Source organism: Mycetomoellerius zeteki, unplaced genomic scaffold (genome assembly GCF_001594055.1).
Source record: "Mycetomoellerius zeteki isolate Tzet28-1 unplaced genomic scaffold, Tzet1.0 scaffold471, whole genome shotgun sequence".
In the NCBI taxonomy this organism is placed as follows: domain Eukaryota; kingdom Metazoa; phylum Arthropoda; class Insecta; order Hymenoptera; family Formicidae; genus Mycetomoellerius; species Mycetomoellerius zeteki.
The window spans coordinates 704217-715596 of NW_017257470.1; the positions used below are offsets into that span (position 1 = coordinate 704217).

An 11380-nucleotide genomic window follows, 5' to 3' on the forward strand; every position below is an offset into this window, starting at 1 on the left:
TGAAGATTGAAATTTGACCAATAAGGACAAAGAAATTTTAGCTCCTTTCGTTTCGATTGGTCAAATTTGAATTTTTCAATCTTCAATCTCAATCTTCAATGCATAGTCTGATTCCGGCTTGACGCTTGCTACGTCCAGTGTGCCAATTAGACAATGGCTGCGTTCAGCAGAACGTTTGTTTTACAACTGTTGGAAGTTTCCTTCGTGCTGATTGGATCATACTTTTAGATCTAGAAGAATGGTCCTATCTCAGCAGACAATCATAAAACGGTTGCAAAACTGTTGAGTCTGCTGAACGCAGCCAATATTGTCGACTATCAACGCGAGTTTTGATTGGCTGCTGCTTTTCCGTCGAGGTGTGAACATGCCCTTACTCCGTGGACGAGTTCAAGCCGGCAAAGCGGCTACTATCTCGTCGGTGCCGCAAATTTATATCAATTGTCGATAATGTCAACGCTCTTCAATTATCTTCCGGCCCCAGTTAATTAAAAATTTACTCAGGGGGTTATTAACAGTCTTTAATAGTATCTCGTCGACGTCGAAATTAAATGACTGTTTCGTCATGTTTAAAGTCTACTTTCTATTTCTTGTTTTTTACCTCAATGCGTTTTCCTTCTTTGCCATTTTATCGACAATCGCATCGCTTTTTACGTTAAATTTCTTGACTTCCGAAGTTCCTCAACTTTTATCTCGATCACAGAAAACGAAAAAACTAAGTAAGAGACAAAAAGGCAAGAAATAAAAAATGATAAAAAGCAAGAAACCTGGGAAACAAAGAGCACATCGTAGATTAGGCTTTATTAGAGAGTTTCTGACGTTCAGGGTGTCTCGGAACAACCGCATGGCACATTGAATACAGATGTCACTAACTGCGCGCGTTTCCGCGTTTCTTGCAGCCCGAGCTGACCGAACCTGCGTCTGCCAGCGTCAGCCGAGAGTGAAATCGTGCGATTCGTCCAAATTACCACGTGCTGCCGGAGGAATTTGTACACGCGAAAAATCGAATTTGATTTTTTCCTGTCGATCTCGACCCTTCGAACGACCATCTTTACGCTCCTTCAATTCGACAAATCGGTAAGGTGACATTGCCTCCACTCGACCACGGTAGGTACGGTATACGCGAGTTGACCGCCCAGAGGAGCGCCATAGTGAGCCATAACGACTGTGCGGCACGGTAAGTGTTACCGTTCATTTTCACGTACATCATCGCGTACCCGGGAAATTTCGCGCCGTCTGACCTCCACGCGTGAACAGCGACGGAGCGACGGTGTTGCGATTGTGACGCGCGGAAAAGTTGCATCGCGAAAAGCCGGTCGCTGAAACAAATCGGAGGGAAAATTCTGGGCAATACGCCGGGCGCCATTCCCCGCCGGCGCGGTGGTAAAGCCAACCCCCTCGGTCTCTCTCCGATTAGACCGGTCTCCGGTCCGAAAGGAGCTTTTTGCTCCGATTCTTTCCATCATCGATCATCGCGTGCAAAATACTTATGGAGCATCGTCATTGCGCGAACTCCAAGTAGTCGCATAACCGGATTTTCTACGGTCACTTTTCAAACGCGAAATCACGAATTTTCTCGACCACGTCTCTGGTCTCTCTCGCTCTCTTTCTCTCCTCTCTCTCTCTCCCCCCTCCCCCTCTCGGACCGCATCCCAATCGATCTCTCGAGCGTTCCTGTAGAAGAGCGGCTGCTCAGAATCTTTGCGCATAAAGTCCGTGCCGCGTGCATACTCCTCTATTCGTGTTTTTTTCACTCGTTCAAATAAACGATCATTAAACTAGGGGTGCGTTCCATTTTCACGCTCACGTTCTCAAACATCAGTTCATCAATTTTGTCTAAATATTAAATAAATCTTAAACAAGGATAATTGCAAGCATTGTAAACATATCCTAGGTATCTAATGTAGTTTCTCACATTGCAGAATTGTGTGTTCCTGATTTTGAGCGAGTCCACGAAAACCATCAAAATGGCAAATGAACCCGATATGCCCACCTTCAAGTGCGTGCTGGTCGGCGATGGTGGTACTGGGAAGACCACCTTCGTCAAACGGCACTTGACCGGTGAATTCGAGAAGAAGTACGTCGCCACTCTAGGAGTCGAGGTCCACCCGTTGATCTTTCACACCAATCGTGGACCGATCCGCTTCAACGTTTGGGATACGGCTGGTCAAGAGAAATTTGGTGGCCTTCGCGATGGCTACTACATTCAGGGTCAGTGTGCCGTTATCATGTTTGACGTTACGTCCAGAGTGACGTACAAAAACGTACCTAACTGGCATAGGGATCTGGTCCGTGTCTGTGAAAACATACCAATTGTCCTTTGTGGTAATAAAGTCGACATCAAGGATAGAAAAGTAAAGGCCAAGAGCATTGTGTTTCATAGGAAGAAGAACCTCCAGGTATTTTTATATGCAAATAGCGTTATTAACTGTATGTCCATTTTCTTTGTATATCCTTCAAATATTATTTTTTAATGATTCAATAATCTGATGTAAAGTGAAGACATCGTACTGTCCCTCTAATCTGAAAATCCTATTATCGATGTTATATACAGGGTAGCTTAAGATTTAATGAACAAACTACAGGAGCATATTTTATAAGTAAAAATAAGAAAAAAATGTAATGTGAAATTTGGCTAAAAATGCTTTATTGTAAAGTTATAAACAAATTAAAATGGAACATGAAACAATGGATTTTCCATTGTATAGAATATGAAAATGTATATTTTGTCTATGAAAAGCTCGAATGTGTTTATCTTGTGTGTGTATTCATATCATATTCACTATCTTTAAGGAAGCACCTAGATGCATAAAAATAAAACTTTGTGAATTTTTTACGAAAAAAATGAAAATAGAGTCGGGTTTGTTTTCCATTATAAATATTATATTTTTTTATTTTATGTTTAAATTTTATTAAAATTGCTATTCACTTTTTTCCAAGTCATATTTTGAAAAAATTGGATTTTGTGGTGATCACTGCTGCTCCCATAAAAAAAAACTCGTTTGAAAACAAAATGCCACAAGTTAAAATAGATGTACTTTTTTTTTAACGTAACCGATTTTTAAAATATTTTATTTGAGCAAAATAATTTTTTGTTCAAATATATACAATATTTTATTTCAATGAATGGCTACGTGAAGATAACAGATCATCTATGTTTCAACTTTACGAAACTTGTGGCACTGCTTTCAGATGAGTTTTTTTTTATGAGAACAGTAGTGGTCATTACAAATCCTATTTTTTCAAAATATGACCTTAAATAAAAGACATTGAATAACATCATTTTTTAAATTATTTTTAATAAATTTTAAATGTGAAATAGAAAAAAGTATGGCCTTTAATGGAAAAAACTTAATTTCCCTATTTCCACAAAAAATTTGCAAAGTTAAGGAGCATTTATACTGACCATAATTATATGCCATAATCTGAAAAGTTGACCAATCACCAGCCTAGTATTCCTCTCATTTGACTGTAAGATCAATTCTTCCAGATTACGGCATACGGTTACAGCCAGTATAGATGCTATAGATTTCGTTTAGACGCGTCTATATACTCCCTTAAACACAGTATATATGACATGCATACATACATGAGATAAACATGACCTTTCCAATACAAAATATACACTTTCTTATTATGCATAATGGAAAATCCGTTGTTTCCTATTTCATATTCAGTTTTAATATTTATTTATGACTTTGCAATAAAGCATTTCTAGCAAAAAACTTCATATAACATTTTTTTTTATTTCCACTTGTAGAATACTCCTGTAGATTTGTTCGTTAAATCCTCAGACATCCTGTATAATTTTACAAGATGTATAAAATATTTAATCTTTATGTTACAGTACTACGATATCAGTGCAAAAAGCAATTACAACTTTGAGAAACCTTTCCTATGGTTAGCACGCAAGTTGATTGGAGATCCAAACCTCGAATTTGTCGCTATGCCTGCACTGCTGCCACCGGAAGTCACTATGGATCCACAATGGCAGCAACAAATTGAGAAAGATCTTAAAGAAGCTCAAGAAACAGCATTACCAGAGGATGATGAAGATCTTTAGTTTATTTAATACATTGGGGATGGTCTTTACAGAGAGTAAGGCCTATTATGCGGGTGCTCCGTGGTCGTATCGCGCACTCGTACATCTTCATAGAAGTCGAAGATTCTTTCTTTAAGAAAAATATAATTTACATGCAATATTTAGTTCGATGCTTTATGCTGGGCACCCAACTTCTGTGAACTTGCATGTTACAAGTATAGCCTTAAAGACGGGTCGCTTGAATACGTTGTAATACGGAATGCGCAACATGTGTGTGATTGTGTATGCGATTTGCACTTGAATGTCTAGATTTTATAAAATTCTTAATAATGGTGATATTATCACGTAAATTAGAAACAGAATAAAGTAATGGTGAAACTGCGGAAATGACTTGTGATACGAATTCATAGAACAACCCAGCTTGCTGAAGCTGATACAACGTAATATGAAACAACCAAAAAAGAATTCATTACATTTTCAGATTCGCTCGTTTGTATAGATGTGCGTGCGTGCGTGCGTGTGTATGTACATATATACATAAGAAATGGAATTGTGTAAAAGGCGTGCTGTATATTAAACACACAATCACGCTAACCCACTTTAAGGCATATAAAAAGTAACATCATCTATTTTTTATTTTTGTTTTATTTTCATACTTTCCTAACACAAAGTATAAGATAAAAACTGCCAATTCTGAAACGGATAAAATTGTGAGCAAAACTGTTGTCGAGTTCAAATACAGCAAATAGAACTGCACTGACACCAAATGCGTCTTATAAATTCAGATAAATTTTCTGTAGCGATTGGCTAATCGGTCAATCGCTGAAGACGCTCGGTGCAAGTCACTTCAATCTCGCCATGATAGAACAAGATAACACGTTTGCTCTTGATTGAATACAAACATAGTAGAGCAGTATGCAATGATTAATTTATGAGAAAGAATCTTGCGATATTTACAAAATTAATATTAGAAGTCACTGTTTACATACTTAAGTATGGACAGCAAAATAAAACTGGACTGAAGTATCATTAAAAAAAAAAAACTACCTTATGCCATATATACACTTTCTTGATGAAACTGCTTAAGAAATTTACTAGTGTGTAAATTGAAAGGTACGAATGTTGAAAGAGCGACCATCTTTCGTGAGTAAGCATCTCCCGTGGTGTAGTCTTCTATTTTAATAGAAAGAATGTTTCGAGATTGAAGTGAAACAGATTCGTAACCTGTTGCGTCTGTCCCGTTTCGACAAGGACTGTTTGCTATTTTTATAAGCAAAAGATGTATGTATGATTTGTTCAACTTAAATTATATGAAGTGTTTTTTTTCTACACAAGGAAATCCGTTCTGTGTTAGGAGTGTGAAATTGTTAACCTTTCCCTTTGAAATCCATTCCCATTAATCGAGAAATCTGATAGAAAAAATACATTACATGTAAATTACACCGCTGAATATCTAACATAGAAAGGAACTGGGATAACACATTGCAGTATGTATATTTAATTCCTATATACTTCTAATAGCGTTTCATTGTTCTGCTTGAAGCAGATTGTATCACGCTGATGTATGAACTTTAATAAATTATCAAACTGTTTTTGAAGCTACAACGCCTTCAGATTCATATTAATCCGTGTAATCCACTTTACTAATTTAATGTTTTGTTTATTTAAAACTTTACTCGTACAATACATCTACCAATGCAGATACATGAAAACTGAGGAAGGAATGAAAGTAATACTTTATAAATACACACAGGATGGCCCACGTAAAGTGTTACAAGCTATTATCTCTGAAAGTATGTGTCAAATGAAAAATGTGTTCAGACAAAAGTTTTATGACTTTGAGGGGGACATAAGATGGAACCATTGGTTTGACTTTAGGTGGCCTTGTTAAATTCAAGGTAAAGTAACTTAAAAATTTTTAAATAAAACTCCATTTTTATTAGAAGGCTTAAAAGTTACAATATCGCGATTGGATACTTTGGGTACTCAATCGCTAGCGCGATATTGTAATTAACATTGGGTAATTAACATTACCCAAAGTACCCAATGACTCAAAAAGTACTTCATAAAAAAATATTTTATTATAGTAGGTTTTGAAAAGCTCTTGAGGTGTGCTACAATATGTAATGAAAACTGGGGGAGTTCCATTTAAAAAATTCATATTGACCTTGCCCTGACTTTGCCAACATCAGCCAAGGTCAAACCAATGGTTCCATCTTATGTCCCCCTCGAACTTAAAAACTTTTGTCTGAACATATTTTTCATTTGACCCATACTTTCAGAGATAATAGCTTGTAACACTTACGTGGGCAATCCTGTGTGTGTATACACATATATATTAATAACTGAATTGATACTTGGTCTTTGTTAATGAATAAAATTATACAATTTACAATGTAGTGAAATGCATGTTCTTTACATAAATGTATTCATTATTATATTATCTATGATGGTCGCATCTTGCGCATCTTATCAAATTTTCATTAAGCTGATTTATATTTTCTTTATTACACAGCACAATTCTGCTTTATTTTGTAACAAATATTTATTGAGTCTAATTTCTTTATGCTTTCTTTTCCTTCTTCAGCACCTTTTTGCCCTCGAGAAGATCATGTCGCTCTGAGTCCGTAAGTGCTTTCAGGGTGTTAGTGATTACACCAGTTCCTAGAGTTACTATTCCATCTCGTAATGTAAAACGTTGTCCCTTCTCCAATACCATTGGTCTTATCAACTTTAGTACGAGTCTGCAGTAAAAAACACAGTGAGTATAGAAAAATGAACGTAGAAAATAATAAAATTCTTGAAAAACAAATATCTTACGTGCTATCTTCTCCTGGCATAGCTAAGTCCTTTCCCACTATCGAACATTGCGCTGCAACGTCCCACGTTCTACAAAACATCTGTAATTGTATCATACTCGCAATCGGTTTTTTCCTACCACCTTCTTCTTTACTCAACAGGTACACTTGCGCTTCTACGTGATCATACGCCTTCATAGAGCCAGGTTTACACATTATCATGCCTCTTCTTGCTTCGTCTCTCTTTACACCTTTCACTAGAGCGCCAAGTTGATCCCCAGCGTGGGCTTCCTCTAATATTTTATGGAACATCTCTATACCTGTGACTACGCTTTTAAAAACTTTATTATAACCAATGAACTCGCAATCTGTCCCTTTCTTCAGTTTACCACGCTCTAGTCTACCGGTAACCACGGTACCTCTACCAGGAATAGAATATACATTCTCTACCGGAAGTAAGAAGGGTTTATCCAGGTCTCTTATTGGAGTCGGGATATGTTTATCTACCATTTCTAACAACTGCAGGATAGCCTGTGAACCCATTTCGGGACTTTTTCCTTCAAGTGCGCAGAGCGCACTACCTTTTGCTATTGGAATATTATCGCCGTCGTAACCCATTTCAGAAAGCAACTCTCGTACTTCCATTTCTACTAATTCTACCATTTCTGAATCAGCAGCATCGACCTTGAAAACATTGAATAAAATTTTAATACATTTATTATTTTATCCTTGCTACTTTTGCTTATATTATATTAATAAACACCTTGTTAATAAACACAACGATATACTTGATACCAATTTGTTTAGCAAGGAGCAAATGCTCTCTAGTTTGTGGCATTGTACCATCCGTTGCAGCGACGACCAGTATAGCACCATCCATTTGAGCAGTTCCTGTGATCATATTTTTTATATAATCGGCATGACCTGGGCAATCTGTGTGTCCATAATGACGATTTTCTGTTTGATATTCAAGATGTGCAACATTAATGGTAATGCCACGAGCCTTTTCTTCAGGAGCATTATCGATCTCACTATATCCCTTAGCTGTTGCTAATTGCTTCTCAGACAAGACTATTGACAAGTTTCTGTTAGTTTATGCTTTCATTTACAATGCAGATAATCATCCTATAAATAAAACTAATACCTTTGGTAATAGCTGCTGTCAGAGTGGTTTTGCCATGATCTACATGACCTATAGTGCCTACATTGCAATGTGGTTTATCGCGACTGAATATCTTCTTTTCTGCATAGAATCTCTGACTGGTAACAGTCGGAAGGAATAATCGACTGTTCACTTGACGACGTTGCTAAAAAGTATATATGATATAAAATTAAATGTAATTTGTTTAGCAAGAAATTACATCATTATTATAACACCAAGACAATAACCACATTTCGATATATAGATATATAAACTGTCAATACTAAAATTTGTAGTTCACAATATTATATATTTTCATACTAGTAGTATATACTAAAAGATGACCAATGAATGATATGAACATATTTATGTTAAAGACAGTAAATTAATGAAATATAAAAATAAAAAAATTAGTAAAATTAAACCATATACAGAGTGATGCATTTACAAGTATTATCTCTGAAAGTGGTTGAATTAAATGCATTGAATTAAAAATATGTTCAAACAAAAATTGAATGATTTTAAAGGGGGCTAATAATGATAAAACAAGAAAAATCAATTTTTCAAAGTCACATGTAGGTTGCCTCCACTTTCTTTTTAAATAAAATAACTTTCTTTTACATAATATGATTTCCCTATATTATTCTGTATACAAAAGTATTAAGATACAAATATTAAAAAATTAATCACAAGATGTAGTACTTTTTTATAGCACATAAAATATTAAATATCTTATATATATATATATATAATTTTTTGATAAACATATCTTAATACCTTTATGCACAGAACAATGAAATAAATCAATTGATGTAAACACATAGCTGCTTTTCAAAAATGATATGCAGTTATATAGCTTGTAATACTTCAAGGGTCTGATCCCCCACTCTATACATATTTTAACATCCATATAATACAAAAACATCATGATTTTTATTAAAATATTGATCAAAGCGGCGCTCATTTACAATCAAGTTTTCATAAATAACAATTTAAAGTTAATTCTAAATTTAAGTTAGTTCTTAAGCTGATTCTACAATGAGTCAGTAATTTTAAATCTTATGGTGGTTCTACAATAAGCCATTAGTAATAAATCAGAAGTCAGAAATTGATCATGGTTGAATGTGAGAAAAATAATTGACTATGATTATATATAGTCAATTTTTAGCTTCTGACTTATTACTTCTGATTTATTACTAATGGCTTATTATAAAATGTATGATAGGATCACTTAGGATTACCGACTCATTGTGGAACCTACATTATTAGTGAATCAGTGAAGTTGGCCAGTAGCAAACTTGTATGGCTAAGGCTGCTATTTAATTTGTACAATTTTGTTATGCTACAAATTTTTTTGAGGCTGTCGATTGGCTATAGGATAGATATCCAAGGACCTCTCCTGCACACACTTGTCATACGACAAAAACGTACAAATGAAATAGTACTAAGACCACCTAAGACTACCAATTTTCTTAAGACTTGCCAAATTCAACTTTATTCCTTTCCATTAATCGAGCCTAATGATTCACTGAACAATTAACTTGTAGATGCTAAAAATCATAGTCACTTATTTAAATTAAGACTGCTTAAGACTTAAGATTTCTGACTACCGACTCATTGTAGAATCAACATTATAAAAAGAGAAGAAGAGATAGGATCAGCATTATGCGATTGAGAATCGCGATTGTTGACCACAAGTCCAGAGAGAGTTAAGGGATTGTTCATGACAACCATCCACTTACACATTTTAGTAGTTGCTTCGCGAAGATAATTTGTTTGAGAGTCTGCTTCAACACTGGAACAGAAAGATTTTCGTGATGAAAAACAAGCACTTTGTTACTATCCGCACTTAACCTTATCTCTCCTGCAATGACGATCGTGTACAATAACCGGTATAAACATGTTTCGATGGAAAAGTGTTAAAACGATCGGCGAAAATTCGCCTAGAAATTCTGTTGCTATCGTCGACACGTCTTGTATCAGATATCTTGCACTTACCGGGACTAAAAATCGCCCTTGTAGAAATAAGCGCCATGTTTCTTTATGTGTAGCTAGAAGCGTTAAAACGTGCTAAAGCAGGGTGACGAGTAACTAGATTGTCCAACACCAGTGTCGCCAATCTGAGGCGCTGAAATCGTCCGATATCGTCCAATGCTTTTCAACCATTTCCAACGTGAAGAGAGAAAAAAGTGTTGCTGGCCAAAGAACTTTGGATAATACCTAGATATTTATCGCCAATTTAATAATTAGGGAATGAATTTAAAAAGATATTACGAATCAAATGTTTCTAACCATCACGTTCTTTGGCTTTTCTGTTTTTTAAATGATACTTTATTTATTTGAAGTACAGAAGAGTGTAATTGAGAAGCTCCATGGCCTCCATCATGTTGTTAATTAAATATTTAAACCACATTTTATTTTTAAATTATTTAACAGCTGAACAAAATATTTATTTTTGTATATATCATACACGATTTATGAAAACATTTGACATTTTAGAAGAACTTACTTCATTTATATTATGGACGTTTGGTGTAATATATTGAAAGAAAGTATAAAGGTTTTACAATTAATATAGTTTATATATACAAGATTTCAGATTTAATTAAATTTTGAATTTAAGTTGCGAATATATAGTTAAAGTATTTGTTCACTATCGAAATATAATTTATTTTAATATTTATATTTTATAAATATTAAATGTTAAGAGTTAAAACATTATAAAAAATGACAACAGAAGATAAATAACCGCGTTCGAAGAAATATATGCGAGTTATCACATTAAAAAATTTTAATTTAATTATAAGTTTTTATTTTATTTTATGTCCTGCTATTTTATATATAAGTCACAGTTACAAAGTGTTAATTCCGGTGAATGTATACACTTAGGGTTGGTTTATAATCTGTTAACTCTTTTTCCGTAATCTGTAAGAATTGACCAATTACAGTCGAATGAGAGGAGAATAATTGACTATGATTGATCAATTCTTACAGATTACGGAAAAAGTTAACAGGTTACGGCGTATTATAAACCAACCCTTACTGTAGTCAATGTATATATACATTTGCTATACGTAAATGTATACATTGACTAGTAAGTGCAAACGTATACACTACACATTTACTAAAGTTAACACTTTAACTGTGACATATATGCAATCGTATATATTATAGTTATACGGTTTTATAATTTCAGTTCTACTTCTTTTTTGTCATAAAAATGAGAAATATATATAATTTTATTATTAATTATTCACTTGTCTCAACACGTTTAACTTAATTAAAATTCGTCTGTTATTATCTAAAATAAACATTTACGCATTTTAAAATAAGCAACGAACAATTTATGTATTATTAACAATACTATATAAATTTTTTATAACATTTATTTTATGATCAATA

At 34.4% G+C, this 11380-nt stretch overlaps 2 protein-coding genes across 5 annotated transcripts; one reads left to right on the plus strand and one right to left on the minus strand.

The window, feature by feature from the left end:
• Positions 1 to 906: 906 nt before the first annotated feature.
• On the plus strand, positions 907 to 4668 carry Ran (RAN, member RAS oncogene family). Of its 4 annotated transcripts, none has more exons than XM_018455197.1 (3): positions 907 to 1174; positions 1920 to 2396; positions 3845 to 4668. In XM_018455197.1, the coding sequence occupies exons 2-3, from the start codon at positions 1965 to 1967 to the stop codon at positions 4058 to 4060; spliced, it is 648 nt and encodes a 215-aa protein (XP_018310699.1). In that variant the 5' UTR covers positions 907 to 1174; positions 1920 to 1964; the 3' UTR covers positions 4061 to 4668. The 4 variants fall into 4 exon arrangements, with proteins under 4 accessions (XP_018310699.1, XP_018310701.1, XP_018310703.1 ...); XM_018455199.1 differs by lacking the exon at positions 907 to 1174 and adding an exon at positions 1233 to 1380; XM_018455201.1 differs by lacking the exon at positions 907 to 1174 and adding an exon at positions 1233 to 1377.
• Positions 4669 to 6385: 1717 nt separating this feature from the next.
• On the minus strand, positions 6386 to 10047 carry LOC108727195 (mitochondrial translation elongation factor Tu 1). Its single transcript, XM_018455194.1, has 6 exons — positions 9977 to 10047; positions 9721 to 9773; positions 7982 to 8144; positions 7601 to 7908; positions 6860 to 7521; positions 6386 to 6783 (listed from the first exon to the last, which is right to left on the minus strand). The coding sequence occupies exons 1-6, from the start codon at positions 10011 to 10013 to the stop codon at positions 6603 to 6605; spliced, it is 1404 nt and encodes a 467-aa protein (XP_018310696.1). The 5' UTR covers positions 10014 to 10047; the 3' UTR covers positions 6386 to 6602.
• Positions 10048 to 11380: the final 1333 nt, after the last annotated feature.